Source organism: Dama dama, chromosome 25 (assembly GCF_033118175.1).
Source record: "Dama dama isolate Ldn47 chromosome 25, ASM3311817v1, whole genome shotgun sequence".
Classification (NCBI taxonomy): domain Eukaryota; kingdom Metazoa; phylum Chordata; class Mammalia; order Artiodactyla; family Cervidae; genus Dama; species Dama dama.
The window spans coordinates 48283576-48308176 of NC_083705.1; the positions used below are offsets into that span (position 1 = coordinate 48283576).

The window sequence follows — 24601 nt, forward strand, 5'->3', positions numbered from 1 at the left end:
TTAGGAAGATACCTTTACATTACCTTCCTAAACAGAACAAGGACTTAAAATGCTCAACTTTGATCAGTTGGTCAAAGTTGATTAGCTTTGATCAGTTGCCTCTTCATTTTGTGCTTTCATTGTTTTTAGAATTTCTAAACCCTGTGACAGTTGTTGGACAAAACTATCTTATATAGCCAGTGATTATTTAAATTTGCCTTCAGATTTACCTTTTTTTTATTTTAACTTAACGTTCATTCATCCTGAGATCATTTTCTTTCTTCCTAAAGTAAATCTTTGAGAATGTCCTTTAATACGGGTTTACTAAGAACAGATTTTTGTTTTGTTTTGTTTTTTTAAATCTCAAATATCTTCATTTCTCCCTTCTCATTCTTGAGAAGTCATCACTTAGTCTCTAGGGAATTTTTTCCTCAGCCTAGTTGTGCTTCTCGCTGTTTGGTGTTTACGGTTTCACTCAGGTGGATTTTGGTGAGAGTTCCTTATTTAATCTTACTTTGGATTAGTTGGGACTCGTGGACATGAGGATTGTTATATCAGACATTCTGTTTAGATGTTTCCTCTCTCCCATTCTTTTTCTTCATTTGTAGTTCCAGTGAGTTGCAAGTTACCATTTTTTATTCTTTCCTCCTGGTCTTTTAACCTCTTTGATATCTTTCATCTCTTTGTGTGCATTCTGGGTAGGTTTATAGATTTTTTTTTTTGACCAGCTATATCTAATCCGTTATGCCTTTCTAAGATTCTAATTTTTATGTACTGTATTTAATTTCTGAAAATTGTTTCCATTCATCTGGTTGTTTTTGATTGACCTCTTGGTCTTGGTTTTGACTATCTCTTTGCTGCTGCTGCTGCTAAGTCGCTTCAGTCGTGTTCGGCTCTGTGCGTCCCCATAGACGGCAGCCCACCAGGCTCCCCCGTCCCTGGGATTCTCCAGGCAAGAACACTGGAGTGAGTTGCCATTTCCTTCTCCAATGCATGAAAGTGAAAAGTGACAGTGAAGTCACTCAGTTGTGTCTGACTCTTAGCGACCCCATGGACTGCAGCCTACCAGTCTGCTCCGTCCATGGGATTTTCCAGGCAAGAGTACTGGAGTGGGTTGCCATTGCCTTCTCCAGACTATCTCTTTAGTGTGTTTATTTTCTGTTTTGTATCCAATAATTCTAATAATTGTAGTTTTCTCAGTTTTTTAATAATTTTGCAAGCTCTTGCTCATAGTATCTTATTTTCTTATGGGTTTCATGTTTGAGATCTCTTTCTTGCAGGATTGTAGCATTAGAAATCTGGATTCTGTGGCACCTGGAAGCATTGTCAGCACAGAGATAACTACTTGGTTTGGTGTTTTCCCTGGTCAGATAATGTGAATTCCAGAGCCCAATCTAGGAGAGTGCTCACTTGTTAAGTATTATCAAAGAAGAGCCTTCTCTGCTTTACCTAGAGCCAAGGCTCAGACAAGCAAGTTTCCATACAGTTCTCCCTTAAAGGGGAAAGTGGGCTTTTTCCTAATTCACTTTCTGTTAGTTTCCTTTGGGGGTTCCAAAGTTCTGAGCCTTTACTTCCCAATGCCTTTGATGTCTCTCTTAACACAGAAATTGGTATGTATAGCAGTTAACCAGGAGGAGATTTGGAGCCCTAGATAAGACTGTTATAGGTTTAGGCAACAGACCTCTGGCCACTCATGCACTGCTCGTTTTAATGGAAAACAAATACTGTTTCTCTGTCATAAGATAGAAGGAAGCATTTTGCTCAAAGAGGTAATAAGAGCAGGAAAATGAACGGTGAATACCATCACAGATCTTAAGTTAATGTTCTGTATCATAAAATGGTGATTCTCAAACTTTATGGTTCTGGGGCCCTTCTAACTTGTAATTATTAAAACCAAAAAAAAACCACTTCTGTTTATGTGGATTACACTAATATTTACTGTATTAGGAATTTCTAAAATATTTATAAAATTGTTTTAAAATAATAGTAAAGCCACTACATGCTAACCAAGAATATCTTTATGAAAAGTAACTATATTCCAACCACGAAAAAAGTAGTGAGATGGGAAGCATTGTTTTCCATTTTTACAAATCTTTTTAGTATCTCTGTGGATATAGAGATAAGATGGTTGATTCATTAAGATGGTTGGATTCTCACATCTGCTTTTGCATTTAGTCTGTTGCAATAAGTTGTTTGGATTAAAATATATGAAGGCAATTTGTAATTGAAAAAGGAGAACCAACCTTATGGACCCTCTGTAATAATCTTAGGGACCCTTAGCTGTCCTTGGATCACATTTTGAGAACCACTGTATAGAAATTAACTGAGATGTAGGAATATTTTCCCTGTTACTAGATGCCATGTATGTGGACAAGCCATTTGTACACATAACTTGTTGTGATTTCAGTAGTGACTGTAAATTTAGTAGTGTAATATAAAGCCAGGTCATATTAATGGAATTTGAAAGATGGGCCCAGAGTCAGGTATAGATTCAGGTTGAGGCCAGTAATGCAGATGTAGAGTTGTATTGGAATAACTAGAAGGGAGTATTTAAAGTTAGGGCTGGTTTGTTAGTCATTAAAGTTGCCTGTCTGAGAATTCTGTTCTAATATCTTATGCTTCCCTTTTCCCAGAGTAATGCATTAACTAATTAAAAATAGATAGAAGGACTTAATGATAACAAGTCCCTTATTTTCCTTCTCCCTGCCTCCCAATTCCACTTCCCAGGGACCCTCACCTTTAATATATCTTGGTTTTATTTCTAACCTCCATATCACTAAATAGTATGCTGTGTTTTTATATCTTAATTTATCAACTATGCATTATATTTTAACTTCTTAAAATCATGGTTAGGAGTTCATATATACACTCTCATGCTTCTCATATTTCTCCCCAAATTCAGTAATACGGCTGTCTGTCTTCAACAATACTGTCAGTTCTGTTGTAGTTCCATCACAAGCTGATAGTATCTTGGTACTGTTAAGAATCTTTAAATTCTTCTACTTTACTTTGCCTCTTTCTCCACTCCATCCCTCTACTCAGCTATAGTTTTCTTTGTGATAGCATTTACATTGCGTTCTGTGATTTAGGTTGATTCTAAAACTTGAAAGCAAAAACCATTTCATTTTTATAACTGTAAATAGTATTTACTGTGGTGCCAAGTACTGATCTATGATTAGAATTCCTAGAATTCCCATTTTATAACCCTGTATCACTTAATAATCTTTCTAGGCTCAAGTTCAAATGGGTTTTCCTTTTTTTACACTCTACTAGTTGCTCAGTTGTGATCATTATTTTTCTTGACCAGTTTCATATTTCCTGAAGTCTTTCATTATCCTGTTTTTCACCCAAATCTTCTTGGTGCCTTGATTATATCCTGAGATTTCACCAGTCTCCTGGTCTGCTGTCTATTGTCCAGTCATCTGTTTTCCTGAACATCTTTCTCCTGGAGGCTTCTGTCCTTCCTGATTGCAGTCTCATAAACTTTGCCTTTCTGGGCCTTTGTATTACTGCTGACCTGGGCTTTTATCACTCTCCTGGTTTGAATCCACTGTTTGTGGAATTGCATGTTATTTTTCTTGTTTTATTTTTTGCTTAAGTACGTTTTCATGTAGCTTCCTAAGAAAAGGCGTATAGGAGGTAAACTTCAGACCTTAAATGTCAGAGTCTATATTCTGTGTTAATAGTTTTGCTGGGTGCAGAATTCCACATTAATAACCATTTTCCCTTGAATTTTCAAGATATTACCATATTGTCTTCCAACCACTAGTGTTAAAAATAAGTCTGATTTTCATTTAGTTATATATAGGTAATCTGTTTTGTTTGTGTCAGGAGAGTTAAGGGATTTTTTTCTCTTTGTCTTGAGGTGTTATGAAATGCTAAATGTCAGTGTTGTCCTTTCTTTCTGTTCTGCACTCTGTAGACGTCTGAATTTGAAAATATTCCTCCCTTCAAGAGTGGGGAAATTTTATTTCTTAATTTCTTCCATCTGCTTTTTTTCTTTTCTCTAGAATTCCTTCTTGTTAGAATTTTAGACCTGCTATATTTATCCTTCCTCTTTAATCATTTTCTTAATCTTGTTCATGTCCTTCATTTTTATCTTCCAACTGGTGTAAAGTTCTTATTTTATAGATACAAATTGGAAATTTTGAAAATTCTTACTGTTGCTTTGAGTTATCCATTTCCCATGGAATCATTCTTGTTTCTTTTTCAGTTTATAGTAATATCTGGTCATTTTGGCTGGCTATTTATTTTGATAAGACTTCTGACTGGCTTTGCTTTCAGCTTTGTTGTTCAGTTGCTAAGACATGTCTGATTCTTTGTGACCCCATGGACTGCAGCACACCAGGCCTCCCTGTCCTTCACTATCTCCAGGAGCTTACTCAAACTCATGTCCATTGAGTTGATGATGCCATCCAACCATCTCATCCTCTGTCACCCGCTTCTCCTCCTGCCCTCAATCTTCCCCAGCATCAGGATCTTTTCCAATGAGTTGGCCCTTCGCATCAGGTGACCAAAGTATTAGAGCTTCAGCATCAGTCCTTCCAATGAATATTCAGAGTTGATTTCCTTTAGGATTGACTGGTTTGATGTCCTTGCTGTTCAAGTTACTCTCGTTGTCTTCTCCAACACCACAATTTGAAAGCGTAATTTTTGTCACTTAGCCTTCTTTATGGTCCAACTCTCACATTTGTACATGACTACTGGAAAAATCATAGCTTTGACTATATGGACCTTTGTCAGCAAAGTGATGTCTTTGCTCTTTAATATGCTGTCTAGGTTTGTCATAGCTTTCCTTCCAAGGGCAAGCATCTTAATTTCATGGCTGCAATCACAATCCAGAATGATTTTGGAGCCCAAGAAAATAAAATCTGCCCTTGTTTCCACTTTTTCTCCGTCTGTTTGCTGTGAAGTAATAGGGCCAGATGCCATGTTCTTAGTTTTCTGAATGATGAGTTTTAAGCCAGCTTTTTCACTCTCCTCTTTGACCTTCATCAAGAGGCTCTTTAGTTACTCTTTGCTTTCTGCCGTTAGGGTAGTGTGAGCTGCGTTTCTGAGGTAGTTGCTGTTTCTGCCAGCAGTCTTCATTCCAGCTCCTGCTTCATCAAGCCCAGCATTTTGCATGATGTACTCGGCATAGAAGTTAAATAAGCAGGGTAACAGTATACAAACTTGATGTACTCCTTTCCCAATTTGTAACCAGTCCATTGTTCCATGTCTGGTTCTAACTCTTGCTTCCTAGCCTGTAGACAGGTTTCTCCGGAGACAGTTAAGGTGGTCTGGTATTCCCATCTCTTTAAGAATCTACCACAGTTTATTGTGATCCACACAGTCAAAGGCTTTAGCATAGTCAATGAAGCAGAAATAGATATTTTTCTGAAATTCTCTTGCTTTCCCTATGATCCAGTGAATGTTGGCAATTTGATCTCTGGTTTCTCTGCCTTTTCTCAATCCAGCTTATACATCTGCAAGTTCTTGGTTCACATGCTGTTGAAGTCTAGCTTGAAGAATTTTGAGCATTACCTTGAAATGAGTGCAGTTGTGTGGTAGTTTGAACATCTTTAGCTTCGGTTCTTAAGCTGAAGGTAAACAGTTAAGGAATGTGAAACATACTTTTTTACTCTTTAATATCAATAATATCCTAAATTCTCCCCCCTCAAGAGAAATGCCATTCCTATTTTATGTCTGATTATTTCTTAAGCTTTCTTACCCATGTTGATTTCCTATGTTTGTTTCATAATTTGTTTTTTAGTTTGTTGCACTTTAAAAGTGACTGAAACTGATTAGATTTAATTTATTCACAAAGGATATTATCATCTAAATAAAAGCTTCTGCTCTCCTGGTTGTTTGGTAAATGAAAATCTCATTTCACAGATTATTTCTGTGGCACAGGATGTGGGTTTTTATTTTATGTTCTGTTTTACTTAAGATTGGTGGGGGGGAACACATGACTTGTGGGATTTTACTTCCCAACCAGGGATTGAACTGGGGCCGTTGACAGTGAGAGTTTGGAGTTCTAACCACTGGAATGCCAGGGAGTTCCCTATTTAAGAAACAACTTAAAGACAGTTGTGCGTGTGTGCTCAGTTGGGTTTGACTTTTTGCGACCTCATGGACTGTAGCCCACCCGGCTCCTCTGTCCTTGGGATTTGCCAGGCAAGAATACTGGAGTGGTTTGCCATTTCCTTCTCCATAAAGATGAGTAAGTCTTAAATTTTATATAGAGGTATAACTTAACACATTTTATTCTAACACTTGAGACTAGGCAAAAACCTTGATTTGAACCGTTTCAACTTAAGATTCATTTTACATAAACTAATTTGAACTTGACCTGAATTCTTAAAAATTAATTGTTTAAACTTAGCTGCTACTGCTAAGTCACTTCAGTCGTGTCCGACTCTGTGCGACTCCATCCCTGGGATTCTCCAGGCAAGAACACTGGAGTGGGTTGCCATTTCCTTCTCCAGTGCATAAAAGTGAAAGTGAAGTCGCTAAGTCATGTCCGACTCTTCGCGACCCCATGGACTGCAGCCTACCAGTCTGCTCCGTCCATGGGATTTTCCAGGCAAGAGTACTGGAGTGGGGTGCCGTTGCCTTCTCCGTAAACTTAGCTACTTGATATTTAATTGAATTAGTATAGTCCAGTGTGGTCATCTGTGTCATGTAAAAGACCATTCTTCTAAAGGTATTTGAAATTGAAAGAGAAAATTTCCCAGATGGATCTAAGATAACAGATCAGAGAATCTTTATTCTTAACTGCTGTCAGCTGCCCTAGCCCTTGACTCCCTGAGAACTGAGAGTGGATCATCATCCTTCATGATGCTTTGGTGGAGGCTGTGGTTCCAGTCTTGATTATGGTTAGGGACCTGGTTGTACAGAGCAAGTTAGATTAGTTAACCTTAAGGATGTAAATATATGGTAATTGCTAAATGCACTGGCATCTTTTTTTATATGGCTGCTGGGAAGGGTGACTGTAAAATTTATTGTTCAAATTGAGACATAGGAGAGTGAGAATACTATTAATAAATATGTGGGACAGTAGGCATAAACCAGAGCACAAGGTCATCCATCCCTGAGCTGCGTGGACTTCTAAAGATCAGAGGCAGTATACATCAAATTGCCTGCCTAGTATACTTGATATTCCTGTTCTACTCCAACTTTTGCTTTTTGTCCTGTAGGACATATTTTGGGGAGCATAAAATGTGAACAGATGCTCGATGAAGAGCAGTGGGATGAATGGAAACAGTATAGGAATTCAAGACTCTCTGGATTTTTATGTAGCCGTATAGCCTGTATGTGCAAAATCTTACCAGTAAATGTTAAATACAAGTTCCACAGAACTGGTGCATTTATGTTTTAAACAATGATTCTTTTTCGCAGTTCTAGGAATTTTGAAGAAGTATACGTTACTGGAATTTTTCCTAACGATGTGGAATTATCCATAGAAAATGTCAATGCCCATTTAATTTCCCACTATTCCAGTTTAAACTTCCTTTTTCCTGTCTTATAATTGGCATATATGTAGAGAATGTTAGCTAATTTTTAGTGTCAAAATGTGGAAAACCTCATCCAAATAGAAATTATAAGAGTTTCTTTGGACTCTGTTCTAAGTTTTTGTTTTTTTTTCTTTTTCATATTGGGCTGAAATCTGCCACCCTTCCATCCATTGGTTCTAGTTCTGTTCTCTGGAGCAGCATGGAGTAAGTTTCTTCTATTAGAAGGCAGCTATCATATCTTCCAAGGTCACCTTTTTCTAGACTGAATGTCCCTAGGTCCTTTACTTTTTATGTAAAATAATACCCATACTTATAAACTTCATACTGATTCCTTTTGAATACATATCTAATTGTCAGTGTCTTCCATAATACAGTTAAAATATGATGGCCCCAGATTTTAATTCTGTGCCATATTTTTTTTGGTATTGTGCATACCAGTGAAGAATATCCTGTACTGTAACCCATGAATCAGGCACACTAGTTTATTAGTGCAGCTTCAGCTATGTTAGGTATTTTTTTTCTTAGCTGTACTTTTGACTCGTACTAAAACATATGGTCATAAAAAAATAAAAAAAAACATATGGTCAACTAAAACCTGTCAACTTAAATAACTGTTGGGGCTATCCTTTTTTTTAAGAAGGCATTTCTGCCTTGGTAATAGAGCTTTAGCAGGTGTGATTGTGAATGTATTACTTACTCAGAGAACCTAAAACAACAAAAACGTTTTTATATACTAAAATCTGTGGGCCTTGTTTTATGTGACTTAGGCTCTCAAATTAAAAATTAAAGTAAATGTTATTTTAAGAACTTTACCTGAAGATTAATTTATTAGAGTTTTGGAAAATGTTTTTGTCTCTTTGAGGTCTAAATAGTTATGATTGCAAAGCATGTGACTTAGGTCTCCTTTTGCAGTATGTGCTACATTTTTAAGAGAGAAAGAAATGTGTATAATGATTGCTGCCTATAACCTGGAAAATGTATCTAATATAATAAATATTGCATTGTACAATCTGTACTCTAGAGAAAGAACCTCAGCACTGTTGGCATTCTTTGGATAATTCTTTGCTGTGAATAGCTGTCCTTTATAGGCTATATAACAGCATCACTGACCTCTACCCACTAAATACCAGTAGCACGCATCACCACCTTCTCCTCTGCAGTTTGATCATCAAAAATATCTCCAGACATGACCAGGTATCTCCAGGAGGGCATAGAGAACCAGGAGGTTCTCCCCTAGTTGAGAACCACTGCCTTAGAGCATCAGAGATATTTAAGTCATGTCAGTAACAGTTTCTACCTTAAATGTTTTCCATAATTAGAGCTAGAATACAGTATTTTAAAACTACAGAACATAATAAAGAACTTTACATACAGCAGATAATTTTTTAAGCTTCTAATTTGATCAGTTTTTCTTCCTAATACTGCTTCTTATCTCAGTTTGTCCTCCCTGCTTTGTGATAATGATCTTTTGATCTGAAACAATATGTGTGACTCTCTTAATTTATTCAGATTAAGGGATGAAAATTATGCAACAATAACAAATAGGGTATTTGGTTAGGTGGTTTATTAAGTTCGTACCTGTTCTTTTGTAGTCCATGATTAAATTACCGGGAAATGTGCTTTTAAGTTGATTGAACTCCTAGATTTTAAAAATTAAATTGTATTATGTTTATTCTTCTACTCCACAATATAGCCAGCAGCCAGCTTCGGGTGTAGCCTACTCTCATCCAACCACCGTTGCTAGCTACACTGTTCATCAGGCTCCAGTAGCTGCTCACACAGTTACTGCTGCCTATGCACCAGCAGCCGCCACAGTTGCAGTTGCCAGGCCTGCTCCAGTAGCTGTTGCAGCTGCTGCAACAGCTGCTGCTTATGGAGGTTACCCCACTGCACACACAGCGACTGACTATGGTTATACACAGAGGCAACAAGAAGCACCTCCACCACCACCCCCAGCTACTACACAGAACTACCAGGTAAGAAAGCTGCTGCTTTCATTAGCCTTAACATACGGGTTCAGTGGCATCAGTGTTTAATGTAATGTCCAACCAGTGCCTTTCAAACTTGAGTCTTGCAAAATATACCTCTAATGATAGAGAAAAGTGATTGTGTATTCCTAGGTAATCCGGGGGCATACTCCAAGGATTAAGCCTCCTTGCAGTGAGTTTTATATTAATAATCCCCCAGTCCATTTCACTTCACTCTATATATATGTTTGCTTTAATTTAAAAAAATTAATTAATGGCTAAATATGTTAATCTTGTAACAAGTTTTTGAGAAAAATTAAGACATATAAGGTCTTCTTTCCCTTGTTGGTACTGTGGTATTATTTAACCACTTGGGACACCCCTATGTCTATTTTGAGAACCATGACCTTCAGATATGTAGGACAAACAAATTACATAGTGTCAGGACTTCCCTGGCAGTCCAGTGGTTACCTGCCAGTCCCTGGCACTTCCACCACAGGGAGCGTGGGTTCAGCCTCTGGTGTGGGAACCCACATGCTGGAATGCCATTAATCAAAGCAAATTACATAATATCTTCCTAAAACACGGTGGAAATGCTATTGCCTATGTGTGCTTCTTCCTTTGAGATACTCTTTCTTTATCTATAACAGAAATTGATCCTGCTCTTAAGTCATCTAATTCCTTCTTGTTAGGTTTATGAGGACATAAAGCTCTTAATTCTCTATAAAAATATGGTCTCTCTATGTCTGGTATGGCACTAAATTACTACTTATTTAATAAATTTGGTCCTAATTCTTTTAACCCATTTTTTGTTTGTTTGCTTTTAAGATCTGGTTTTTAAAGTTTGGGGCTTCTGATTTTTTAATTTTCTTTCTAAAATAAAGGGGTTTATTTTGTTATCTAAGAAATTGACATATGGATCAGCATTATTAGCATTTGCTATTAATATTTAGTAGATTTCTAAACTCAGAATTACTTTGATGTGTGATTGTTTTCCTTATGTCCAAAGACAGACTATAATAAATTTTATTATTTTTAATAGGGTATATGAAGCCCATCATTTTCTGGGTCCTGCCTGCTTCAGTCTTTCTACCTGTGTGCCTCCCCAGCCCTCCTCACTATATGCAGTGCTAGAATTCACCCAGCTCACCTTGATTTTCATTGCTTTGGAGATTTGTAAATAATATTCCTTTCCCTTAGAACTTTTGTTTACCTTCCTTCCACCTGGAAGCTCTTACTCATCATTATGTTAATAAATAGTGGTAAATAAGGACGAACAAAAAGAAAGCTGAAACAGTCACAAAGCTTAGAACATCCAGTGTTGTTTACCCTGGAAACCATCTTTAAAGCAGATCCACCATGCAATTTTTAAATAAAATTAATTTTTAAATAATGTTTATTTTTAAATGTTTTGATGATTTTTTCGATTTTAAAAGTTAAGCATGCTGCTTTAAATGATTTTGACCTTATTTGATGAAGTCCCAAATGAATCCCCTTTGTATTGAATTTGAATCTTCTGTTTATATTCATACATATTTAGGTTTCTGTTTTCCTTTATTGGGTTTTTAATGTGGCAAAGATGAGATTTTTTTCCTCTGCCACTTCACTGATAGCAAGATTTTCTTTCATTCTCTTTCTTTAGGATTCGTACTCATATGTAAGATCCACAGCTCCTGCTGTAGCTTATGATAGTAAGCAGTACTACCAACAACCAACAGCAACTGCTGCTGCTGTAGCTGCCGCTGCCCAGCCTCAGCCTTCCGTTGCTGAGACCTACTATCAGACAGGTGAGTTTATTAACATACCACCCTTTCATTGTACACTGTTGAAACATATTATTCAAGGTGTTATTTAATGAAGATAGGCTTTTGAATCCATCTAAACTTGTTGTGTTATATTACTTTGAGAGGCAGGTTCTAGCCATGTCCTCTTTCTGTATAAAAATGCCTTTGAGTCCCAAAGAGAGAAGGCCCTGGAGGCAGTTCACAATGTTGTCCTTCTCTCTTGGAAGTGTATTTCATGTCTGGTCTTCAGCTTACAGTTTTTTTTCTGCTGAAATAAACTGTACGAAAGAAGTTGTGGCAATAACTTCTGGCCGCCTGCTTTTTGCCCAAGAATGCTCAGACATACCTTCCTTTGTAATTAGTGGAGGCCCTGATGGTGGTTTCCATTTTGTGGACCCATATTTTTAATTCATCTTTCTCTGATCTGTAATGACAGTTGGTTTTGTTATCAGCCACTGATAGTACAATATATATTAACGGTTTGAATGCAGGAACTGTTTTGTTTGCAAAGAAGCCTACATATCTGTAGTCTTTAAAAGATGGATTTTTCTCATAGAAATTTAACTGAGCACCTTTAAGACCAAAGCTCTCTGAGTTCTGAAAAGTCAGTCAGTTCAGTCGCTCAGTTGTGTGCAACTCTTTATGACCCCATGGACTGCGGCACGCCATGCCTCCCTGTCCATCACCAACTCCCAGATCCTGCTCAAACTCAATGTCCATCGAGTCAGTGATGACATCCAACCACCTCATCCTCTGTCGTCCCCTTCTCCTCCCGCCTTCAATCTTTCCCAACATCAGGGTCTTTTCCAAGGAGTCAGTTCTTCACATCAGGTGGCCAGAGTATTGGAGCTTCAGCATCAGTCCTTCCAATGAATATTCAGGACTGATTTCCTTTAGTATTGACTGGTTTGATCTCCTTGCAACCCAAGGGACTCTCAAGAGACTTCTCCAACACCACAGTTCAAAAGCATCAATTCTTTGGCACTCAATTTTCTTTATAGTTCAACTCTCACATCCATACAAGACGACTAGAAAAACCATAGCTTTGACTAGACGGACCTTTGCCAGCAAAGTAATGACTCTGTTTTTTAATATACTGTCTATGTTGGTCATAGCTTTTCTTCCAAGGAGCAAGCATCTTTTAATTTCATGGCTGCAGTCAACCATCTGCAGTGATTTTGGAGCCCAAGAAAATAAAGTCGGTCACTGTTCCATTGTTTCCCTATCTATTTGCCATTAAATGATGGGACTGGATGCCATGATCTTAGTTTTTTTAATGTTGAGTTTTAAGCCAGCTTTTTCACTTTCTTTTTTCACTTTCATCAAGAGGCTGTTTAGTTCTTCGCTTTCTGCCATAAGGGTGGTGTCATCTGCATATCTGAGTTTATTGATTTTTCTCCCGGCAATCTTGATTCCAGCTTCATGCAGCCCATCATCTCACATGACATACTCTGCATATAAGTTAAATAAACAGTGGCAATGTACAGCCTGAAAAGTAGGCGACTTCTTTATTTTTGAAGGACCATGAGAGTGTGGATAGAGCCTTGAATTAGAAAAGAGTAGAATTGGTTTCTAGCCCTGGTGTTACCAGTATCATGGGCAAGTGATTTTTTACCTCATTTCATCTCTTCTCTTATTTGTGAACGGGGTAGTTGACTCAGCTCTTTCTAGGATACTTTTAGATCTAAGATTGATTTTATGAGTCCCTTAGAAAGTGGGTTAAAAGTATTTTGAATTACAATGACCCTGGCTTTCCTTATAGTCTCCTTCCTAATGATTTGTGGGTACAATGAGCTTTAATAAACTTCCTGATTAATTTACCAAGGTTTGATGGATTATGCTGAAGAGTACTGAATTAATCTTGAGTCAGAATACCATGGTATAGTCTAAAATCTGACATGACCATGTGACTTTTGTAAATTATTTAGCTCTTGGACATCAGGGTTTTCTTGTAAAATGTACTCATCTGTATGTCATGTGGATCAGATTTCCTACTATGTGTAGAAAAAGTTTTATAAACTGTTAAGTACTGTTTGTTTAAGGTACTTTTACTTAAGCATAAATGAGTTTGGTCCCTAATATTTGGGCCTTTCTCAGAAAATTATATTTGTATGCTTTAGTGATCCTTAATAAGGGATTAATTATTAATTTAGTGATGATAAGTCTTATAAGATTCTTAAGGTATTCAAGTGTGTGTGTGTGCGCTCAGTCATGTCCAACTCTTTGTGACCCCATGGACTGTAGCCCACCCACCAGGTTCCTCTATCCATGTAATTTTCCAGGCAAGAATACTGGAGTGGGTTGCCATTTCCTACTCCAGGGGATATTCCCTACCCAGGGATCAAACTTGAGTCTCCTGCATCAGCAGGCAGGTTCTTTAACACTGCACCCCCGGTATACATTGGTTTTAATGTGTTCAGAGATAGCAGAAGGTTCAGGCGAGACATTAATGATAGCCGTTTAAGAACAGCTGCACTCGAGCTATTGACATTTGAAGAATTAAATAAGTAGCTCCTTGTGGATTGTAATTAGCTTGAAGTTCACTGTGGACAAATCAGTAAAATTCTTTTAAATGGCGTATGAACAAGTTCCATATAATCAAGCATTGAAAATTTTACTGTAACTTAAATTATACTTTGAGTCACTCTCTGTTTTGTTCCCAGTGTTAAGCATAAATCTCAAGTATACTGGCTAGCCCAAATACACACACACACATTCTTTCCTTAAACCTTTGTTAATGACATGGTTTAAGTAGTGTTGGTATTTCAATTAGTGGCAAATCTTGACAAAATATCATTTCAGAAATATGTAGAAAGCATCTGGGGAAGAATAGTAATTTATATAGATGTTGTATTTTATGAAGTTGCTAATAAGAATTTTACTCCTTTTATCAAGGAGAAATTGCTAGCATAAAATTTCCAGTTGATGATGTTCTATGTTTGTTTTTTCTAGGATATTGGTACAGTAACTATGCTGGTTCACCTTTCTGATTTTCTTATGTCTCTTTTCCAATTTAGCCCCTAAAGCAGGTTATAGCCAAGGTGCAACTCAGTATACACAAGCCCAGCAAACTCGACAAGTGACAGCCATAAAACCAGCCACACCAAGTCCAGCTACCACCACTTTCTCCATTTATCCTGTATCCTCCACCGTACAGCCAGTAGCAGCTGCAGCTACTGTGGTGCCATCCTATACCCAGAGTGCTACTTATAGTACCACGGCAGTTACTTATTCTGGTAAGACTGATAAAGTGTGTTTAAATGAGTAAGCGAATTAGACTCACTGAGAAACTATCTTGGTTTTCTGTGGGATGGTCTTACTCCCAGTACAGCAATAATTGAATTAATTGATAGGTGTTAATACAAATATTTGTACATAGTGTGACAAATGAACCGTACTCTTAAGATGTATGCTTTTTTTTTTTTAATGCCAGGAAATTTTAGAATGTAAAAATGCCCTCTGGGCTTTTAAAACCTTGGTCCCAGCATTGCAGTTAGAGAAAATAACATCTAGTATTCTACAGGGTCATTCCCTATCTGACTTTTCCAAATGAATTTGAAAGTTCAAGGTTAGCTTCAGGAAGTACCAGTGACAGATTATTTACATTGTATTTTCAGCTCACAAGAAGTTATATCTTCATATTTACTATCAGGAATAAGTAATCTTGAAAATATTGGGGGCCTTTATAAACATCCATAGATGATGGTTATATAACACATCTCTTGGAAAAACAGAGTAGATTTATTTTCCCTAGTAGTCATATATTTTTCCTGGCCAAGAATAATCACTAAAACCTTGCTGTGCCCACTGTTCTTCCTAATTTTCCACTGAGGTACCTTGTAGTATTGGAATGCTTAAAGTCACACATGACTTTTTTGAAGACACTTAGCGTTGTACTAATGTATAGTTTGTTGTTGGTTTTGCATTTTACTTATTCCTTAGTATGCTGTCTTGTTCCATGGAAGATTTAAGGTGGCATAGGTAATTTCATTTTTCATCCCTTGATGTTTTTTGGTAGTTGAGGTGTTAGAAGTAGCCACTGAATTTTTTAACTTTTTTTATTTCTCAAAGATTTTTTTAAATCTCTTACTCTGTGTCAAATGCTGTGCATGGTGTTAGGGATACAAATTAGTCAGGCATGTTATGATTGGGATCAAGAGTTCATTGTGGCTGAAATACAGAATACACAGGATAACAGGAAATTGAGGCTGGAAATGTCAGTGTGGAAAGCCTTGTATGGTCTGCTGTGGTGTCTTGTCTTTACCTTGTGGGCAGACAGGATGCCAAAGAGAGCTCGAGAAAGGGAGCAATGGACAGATTTGTGAGTTAATTAAGACAGCCATGTGGAGATGAACTGATGTAAGGAGATATTATTATTATTTGATTTGTTACTCATGATGGCACAGATACAACTTTTCTGCCTTTCTCTGGTTAACTAGTTATAACTGTAAATGGAGTTATTTCAGTGAAATCTATTTGGACACTTAAGGAAGAAAACCCACATCAGCTTTAATAAATAAGGAATGTGATAGTATCCTTTCCTATTCCTTGTTTTTCTCTTGCATCTATTCTTCCCTTTATCTTTCTGCCTCTCTCAGCCTTTGTCTCTCTCAGTTGCTTGAGTATACCGTACACAGCATGAAGATAATTATTTCTGTTTACTGCTTTAGTATGTAAGTAGTATATCATTTTTAAAACTCGAAGCTGTTGATTTAAAAAGGAGGGAAAATTAAATTACTAGGCATCTATCCCTAGACAGTAATTACCATTAACTTTTTAATGCATGTCTTTCTATACTTTCTTCCATGCAATTATGCATATATAAACATCATGGTTTCTTAATAAAAAATGAATTTTGTCTTATATGTACTACAGTGTAAACTGCTTTCCTTGTGTGAATGCCCTAAGTATAAAGGTCCACTATTCCCTGGTTCATATTTTTTCCCCAGTTTTAGAAAATTTTCCTTCTGCAGAAAAGTGAAAAAAGCAGACAACAAATGCCCATACAACATTTAGGTAGATTCACCAAATATTATTTTGTTACGTTTGCTTAACTCTCCTGTTTAAACACATTTTCAAACGGTTTAGCAATGTTTCCTTGTTTGCTAAGTTGCCGATGACATGGTACCTTGCCTGGAATTCTTCCACATGTATTTCCTAAGAATAGGAGCATTCTTTTATATAACAAAATGCAGATAAGAAATTGGACGTGGATATTATCTAATAAATTTTCTTAAGTTGTCCACAAATGTCTATGGCTGGACTTTCTCCATAGTTGATATATTTGTGCTTTGTCTTAAATTCAGGGTCCAGTCAAGGATTATAGATTATATTTGGTTATTAGTTTCATTTTCCTTTGATGTAGAATAACCCCTGGGGCCTCCCTGGTGGCTTAACAGTAAAGAATCCACCTGCAATGCAGGAGACGTTTGCAGTGCAAGAGACTTAGGTTCAATCCCTGAGCTGGAAAGATTCCCTGGAGAAGTAAAGATTCCTACTCCAGTATGCATGTCTAGGAAATCTCATGGACAGAGGAGCCGGGGGGTGCTGCAGTCCACAGGATCACAAGAATTGGGCATGACTTAACCACTAAACCACCACCACCACAGAATAACTTCTATTTTTATATTATCTCTCAGGACCTTGATTTTTTTTTTTTTTTTAACATTTATATTATTTATTTACTGTTTGGTTGCGTCAGGTTTTAGTTGCAGCACACCGGGCCTTCGTTGTGGCAAGCAGGTCTCTCTCTGCTTGCCACAGACTCCAGAGAGTACAGGCTCAGGCTCAGTACAAGCACAGGCTCCAGAGACTGCAGGCTCAGTAGTTGTGGTGTGCAGGCCCTGTGGCATGTGGAATCTTAGTTCCAGGAACAGGGATTGAACTGTGTCCCCTGCATTGGAAGATGTATTCTTAACCATAGGACCACAAGGAAGATCGCAGCCTTGATGTTTTTGAAGAAGTGAGACAAGTTGTCTCGTAGAATATCCCACAGTCTGGATTTATCTGATTTCTTTATGTTTAGATTCTGGCAGTTTTTTAGTCAGTAGAACTACCTATGTCAGCATTTCATTTCAGCACATCAGGTACACGTAATAAAGTGAAAATTGGTCATTCGTGTCCGACCACTTGCAATCCCATGGACTATATAGTCCATAGCTTGGAATTCTCCAAGCCAGAATACTGGAGTAGGTAGCCTTTCCCTTCTCCAGGGGCTCTTCCCAACCCAGGGATCGAACCCAGGTCTCCCACACTGCAGGCAGATTCTTTAATAGCTGAGCCACAAGGGAAGCCCAGGAGTACTGGAATGGATACCCTATCCCTTCTCCAGCAGAACTTCCCAACCCAGGAATCAAACCGGGGTCTCCTGCATTGCAGATGGATTCTTAACCAGCTGAGCTATCAGGGAAGCCAGCCATGTAATAAATAATGTCAGTTTATTCCTTATTAATGGTGTCAGGTATAATTACTGATTGAAGTGGTGACTACCAGATCTTTCCTTTTTAAAGATACCTTTTTCCATTTTGTAATGAACTAAGTTATCTATGGGCCTGTTAGCCCAGCTATCTTTCTAAGATGTTAGATCCTTTGAAAATCAGTAACTGAATCAAATTCTTCATTGGTGAATGAAAAATCCTTTTACTAAGAATCAGTGTGAAATGAGTTGGATTCTTAGGAATTCTTCCCTGAAGAGGAGTTCCGTCACCCTTTCTTTTTTGATGTTACTGTAGGCTTCTTTTTTATTCAGTTTAGTGTAATCCATTGCTTTCATTTTTCTTTTTAAGGCACACAGTGTCTCAAATTTGGATAGTAAAGGATCCTTTTCAAACCAGTTCTGAGTCTTTTGAACTTGGCATCATTAGTCTTTGAGCATTTCTTTCTTTTCTGGCACAGTAAGATGTTACTCTGCCTGATTCACCATTGCATCCCTAATATCCAGCATAGCACTTGACATAGGGTAGGAGATAAAAATCTCTGAGAAATTTTTAAAAATACTTTAGAAATTCAGTATCTAGGCTTCCCACACTCAAGCTGTATAACAAAACATCAAGAGGTAAGAACTGAAATGGCCCTTATAACCTAGGCAGAACAAGACAGAGTATTAAGGAATAAATAAAATGCAAAACAACAATAAACTTTAAGCCTTGCCTGCCATAGACTCACAATCAGCCATTTCACGAAGGAACCTTGGTTTCTTGTATCAGCCATTTCACGAAGGAACCTTGGTTTCTTGTATGGCGTTAGTATTTAGAAACCAAGATCTACGCTTAGAAAAACATAGTTTTTAATGACTAATACTGTTTTATTGTATGCATGTGCTACATTTTAAAGTTTCTGTTGGGGACATTTAGTTCCATATTAAGGAAAAGCTTGAAACAATCATTTTATGTACAGATCTGTGTGTTTGCCAATTGTTTCCTCAGATAAATTCCTAGATTTGTAACTGTTACATCAAAGAGTATACACATTTTAAAGAACGTATGATACACACTGTGAAATTACCATCCAAAGAGATCATTATTAGGGTTTCTGAGTTCTGTGTCTGCAGCTTTATATCAGCTACAGCTTAGGTCAGCTATTCTTTTTATCTCTTACTGAAAATGAATTCTACAGTGTTGGTACCTACTAAATGATGGCTTGTGGTATAATGTATTTACTGCTGAGGTGATAGTCTTTGTTTCTGATACTGTACCTTTAAAACTTATATTCTAACTGTTCTAATTATGCAACTTCTTATTTGATAAGTATTTATAATGTGCTTTTTATGTGAAATAGTTTTAGCTTTTCAAATGAGCTTTTACTTAATTTAGAGACATAGCATTATATTTATTTTCCCATAATGCTTTACGAGAAATGTATGTGTGTTTGCTAGTAGTTATAGGAAATTTAAAGGAGATCCCTTAGCAGAGTTCCAGAACCTTCAGCATACCTTTCAGTTTATGCTTTGATTTTTTAAAAAATGCTGAATAGTAAGCTATAATTAAGCTTACCTTTTATTAGTTTTAGACTACATGTATGCAAATGAAGGAGGTTATTTCGTAAATATTATGCTTAGTGATTTTTGTTGTTTAAATAACACAAAGGACTTAAAAAGCTGGTCAGTTCAGTCGCTTAGTTGTGTCCGACTCTTTGCGACCGCATGAACTGCAGCATGCCAGGCCTCCCTGTCCATCACCAACTGCCAGAGTCTACCAAACCCATGTCCATTGAGTTGGTGATGCCATCCAACCATCCCATCCTCTGTCGTCCTCTTCTCCTCCTGCCTTCAATCTTTCCCAGCATCAGGGTCTTTTCAAATGAGTCAGCTTTTCGCATGAGGTGGCCAAAGTATTGGAGTTTCAGCTTCAACATCAGTACTTCCAATGAACACCAAGACTGACCTCCTTTAGGATGGACTGGTTGGATCTCCTTGCAGTCCAAGGGACTCTCAAGAGTCTTCTCCAAGACCACAGTTCAAAAGCATCAATTCTTCGGCACTCAGCTTTCTTTATAAGTCCAACTCTCACATCCATACATGACCACTGGAAAAACCATAGCCTTGACTAGATGGACCTTTGTTGGCAAAGTAATGTCTCTGCTTTTTTAATATGCTGTCTAGGTTGATCATAACTTTCCTTCCAAAGAGTAATCATCTTTTAATTTCATGGCTGCAGTCACCATCTGCAGTGATTTTGGAGCCCAAAAAAATAAAGTCAGCCACTGTTTCCACTGTTGCCCCATCCATTTGCCGTGAAGTGATGAGACCGGATGCCATGATCTTAGTTTTCTGAATGTTGAGCTTTAAGCCAACTTTTTCACTCTCCTCTTTCACTTTCATCATGAGGCTCTTTAGTTCTTCTTTGCTTTCTGCCATAAGGGTGGTGTCATCTATGTATCTGAGGTTATTGATATTTCTCCCAGCAATCTTGATTCCAGCTTATGCTTCCTCCAGCTCAGCATTTCTCATGATGTACTCTGCATATAAGTTAAATAAGCAGGGTGACAATATACATTCTTGACATGCTCCTTTTCCTTTTTGGAACCAGTCTGTTGTTCCATGTGCAGTTCTAACTGTTGCTTCCTGACCTGCATACAGGTTTCTCAAGAGGCAGGTCAGGTGGTCTGGTATTCCCATCTCTTGAAGAATTATCCACAGTTTATTGTGATCCACACAGTCAAAGGCTTTGGCATAGTCAATAAAGCAGAAATAGATGTTTTTCTGAAACTCTTTTGCTTTTTCAATGATCCAGCAGATGTTGGCAATTTGATGTCTGGTTCCTCTGCCTTTTCTAAAACCAGCTTGAACATCTGGAAGTTCACGTTTCACGTATTGCTGAAGTCTGGCTTGGAGAATTTTGAGCATTACTTTACTAGGGTGTGAAATGAATGCAATTGTGTGGTAGTTTGAGCATTCTTTGGCATTGCCTTTCTTTGGGATTGGAATGAAAACTGACCTTTTCCAGTCCTGTGGCCACTGCTGAGTTTTCCAAATTTGCTGACATATTAAATGCAGCACTTTCACAGCATCTTTTAGGATTTGAAATAGCTCAACTGGATTTCCATCACCTCCACTAGCTTTGTTCGTAGTGATGCTTCCTAAGGCCCACTTGGCTTCACATTCCAGGATGTCTGGCTCTAGGTGAGTGATCACACCATCGTGACTATCTGGGTCATAAAGATATTTTTTGTATAGTTCTTCTGTGTATTCTTGCCACCTCTTCTTAATATCTTCTGCTTCTGTTAGGTCCACACCATTTCTGTCCTTTATTGAGCCCAGCTTTGCATGAAATGTTCCCTTGATATCTCTGCTTTTCTTGAAGAGATCTCTAGTCTTTCCCATTCTATTGTTTTCCTCTATTTCTTTGCACGGATAACTGAGGAAGCCTTACTTATCTCTCCTTGCTATTCTTTGGAACTGTGCATTCAGATGAGTATATCTTTCCTTTTCTCCTTTGCTTTTCGCTTCTCTTCTTTTCACAGCTATTTGTAAGGCCTCAGACAGCCATTTTGCTTATTTTGCATTTCTTTTTCTCGGGGATGGTCTTGATTCCTGTCTCCTGTACAATGTCATGAACCTCCGTCCATAGTTCATCAGGCACTCTGTCTATCTGATCTAGTCCCTTAAATCTATTTCTCACTTCCACTGTATAGTCATAAGTGATTTGATTTAGGTCGCACCTAAGTGGTCTAATGACATTAGTGAATGGTCTAGTTTCCCCCACTTTCTTCAGTTTAAGCCTGAATTTGGCAATAAGGAGTTCATGATCTGAGACACAGCCTCAGTTTTCTCATCTGTAAAGTATGTATAGTAATACCTGCAATACCTACCTTATAGTTCTGTTCTGAGATATCACTGTATCTGGAACACTGCCTCTTGTAGTATGGATTCTCAATTTTCAAAAAACATAGGGAATTACCTGATGGTCCAGTGATTAGTACTTGACCGATTAATGCTATAGTCCCAGGTTCAGTCCCCGGTCAGGGAACTAAGATCCTGCAAGCCACATAGCATGGCTAGAAAAAAACCCAGAGCCTAGTAGTTCTGATCATCCAGCATTGTAGGATGCTGCTGATCTTATTCTCCTTTTTATTTCTTTGATACATAATTCATGAAGCTGCGGTTTAAGTGGCATGTTAACAGTTCCTGCACACAACTAGCCATTTGGAAATTTTCTATTAATAAAAATTTCAGAATCTTATGATTCTGATTTCCCATGCATCTTAACCTTCACCTTTCCAGTTCATGTTCTCTTCCCTGTGTAAAATATATTAAAGTGAGTGGGTCTTAAATCTTTACTCCTCAGTATAGCAGTTTGCATTTGAAATACCAAAAAGTTCAGTTTTCCTTAGGTAGTTCTTCTGTTCTGTCATAGCAGCTAGGAATCTCTCTCTTGAGCTTTAACTTTTGACCCACTCATTTCCTCTTCAGGGGAAAGGATGAGGATTAGGGAGTCCAACAGATTTCCAGGGATCTTGGTTTAGGAAACAGGAAGTTTCCCAGTTTTAACATAGGGTTATAAATAAAATCAGCAACTTTTTAAATCAATAAATCACTGCACATAAACAGTTTGTATATGTTATATCTGTAGCTAGCTTAATGTGCTTATTCATCAAAGACTTTGAACAATGGAAGGATAGAATTGATACATTTAACCAGAAAATTCAGTGCTTTTTCACCTTTTGGAAGGTGAGAACCAGTGTCTTTTGTTCTTTATTTCATATCTTGCCTTCTCTTGTCCTGATGCTCATCAGAACTCCAACTCCCTATTACAGACTTTTGCCAAGCTTTAGTTACCTTACCTCTCCAAACCAGCTTCTATCAGCTCTTTACTTTTATTGATTGTAGAACCCCTTCAGTCAGTCACTGGGATTCAAAATCTTGGTGTCATCTTTGTGTAATTTCCCCTTTCATATCTTTTATCCCCTAAACCACCAAGGACGTATAGTCTTACTTTCATGACTTTCTTTTTTTTCCTTTCTGTATTCTAGTTCAGACTTTTCCTCAAACCCAGCACTTTCTTAATTGTATTCAGAGGAATTCTGCTTGGGGAAAATACTATATAACAGTTTCATAACCATGTAAGTTTATCAGACCAGTCTATCACAGCCTTCCAGCAGTACTATAAGCCTTCTTGAAAGCAATGACCAAATCTTATCCTAACACCTGCCATGTATTATGTAAATACTCAGTTGGTTGACTTACATTAAAAGAAGGATAAGTAACATTTTTCTTAGGTTTTGTGAGATACAATTTATTCATAAATATGCACGTGTAAACCTATCTTTTTAAGCAGAATTTATTGGGTTTAAATTCCCATCACTTTTCTTGGCCTTTTACAGGTATGTAACATAATCTTTGTTTGATTTTATTTGTAAGGTACATCTTATTCAGGTTATGAAGCAGCAGTGTATTCAGCTGCATCCTCCTACTACCAACAGCAGCAGCAGCAACAGAAGCAGGCGGCGGCGGCGGCGGCAGCAGCGGCTGCAACAGCTGCCTGGACAGGGACCACCTTTACTAAAAAAGCACCATTCCAAAATAAACAACTGAAACCAAAACAGCCTCCCAAACCACCCCAGATTCACTATTGTGATGTCTGTAAGATCAGCTGTGCTGGACCACAGGTATGTGTAATGTATGCTTCATCATGAATCTTCAGTGGTTGTCCTTGATAGTTAAGTAAGATTAGTTTACATTTTTCTCTCCTGCTAGCTTTTAGTTAACACGTACATATTTCATCAAATGGCCGTTTTTTAAAGGCTTTTGTATTGACATACAAGAATTCTAAGCAAAATACAGTAAAAATAATTATGAATGTTAATAAAAAGTGGACAAATTGAGCTTTTCTTTAGGAAGGATACTTTGCTCTTTAAATAAAACTTTTAATTTAGCTTAAAAGTTTTATATTCAGATTAGTTGGGATTTGGGAGTAAGATTGAATTGTCATTTCTTTTTTGGCATTTATGACTTACTTTTTAAGGCCTTTATGCAAAATTCTTGACCTTAAGACAATTGGATATTGATTTTCTTAGTTCTTCAAGGTCCATGTTGAGTGTATAAGTAGAATTTTGTAGTCGAAAAAGGGTGACCATAGAAATAGTTTTAAAATATATATATTAAAAAAAGAAATAGTTTTATACTCTGACATGATGAGATGAGAAGACTTTGTCAGATATAAATAGCAGAAGTTGCCTTTCTCTAATATTAAAAATCCTTAAGCTATTTTAATAATCTATAATGTTAGGATAATATTTTTCATGAGACTGACTTTCGTATATGCTTTGTAGAATGTTACTTGTTTCTATATACTTATTTCCTCCATGAGGCTGTAGGGACTTTGGGAATAAGAAAGCTGTAGGAAAGTGTCTTTTTCAAGAATATCAACCAGAGAAGCATGCAGAACCTTTATTCCTTTATTCTGTTTTTTGTTGTTGTTTTTTGTTATTTTCTTGCTGTTGCTAACATGAAATAAGTGATTTAGGGAAGGATCTGTTTATAAAATCTAGTGAGTTCAACTCCCTTCCCAACTTTATTTGTTAATACTTTCTTTAAGAGTGTCTAGTGTTTATATTGGAGAAGGAAATGGCAACCCACTCCAGTGTTCTTGCCTGGAGAGTCCCAGGGATGGGGGAGCCTGGTGGGCTGCTGTCTATGGGGTCGCACAGAGTCGGACACAACTGAAGTGACTTAGCAGCAGCAGCAGCAGTGTTTATATAAAAATTTGGTAAGCAGTTTGATAGACAAAAGGCATAGTATTTGAAAAGATCAGATTTTGAGTTTTTAGTTGTTTCTTTCAGTTACATCATCTCTCACCCTTTCCTAACCTGTGTACATTCTTTTAAATTTACTAGATCAGTTCTGTCTGCTTTTCAGTATAGAATTTGGGAGTTATTT

At 37.4% G+C, this 24601-nt stretch overlaps 1 protein-coding gene across 3 annotated transcripts in view; it reads left to right on the plus strand.

Moving 5' to 3' along the window:
• ZFR (zinc finger RNA binding protein) overlaps positions 1-24601 on the plus strand; it is an 82192-nt gene that overhangs the window by 16249 nt on the left and 41342 nt on the right. For 2 of the 3 annotated variants that reach the window (XR_009690509.1, XM_061129274.1), the window contains exons 3-7: positions 7656-7679; positions 9169-9451; positions 11085-11229; positions 14244-14462; positions 23084-23331. Coding sequence is in view for 2 of the 3 variants with exons in the window: in XM_061129274.1 (XP_060985257.1) it covers positions 7656-7679; positions 9169-9451; positions 11085-11229; positions 14244-14462; positions 23084-23331 (919 nt within the window). In the remaining variant the exon portion in view is untranslated. The remainder of the gene's footprint in view (positions 1-7655; positions 7680-9168; positions 9452-11084; positions 11230-14243; positions 14463-23083; positions 23332-24601) is intronic. The other variant, XM_061129275.1, reaches the window with a different exon arrangement.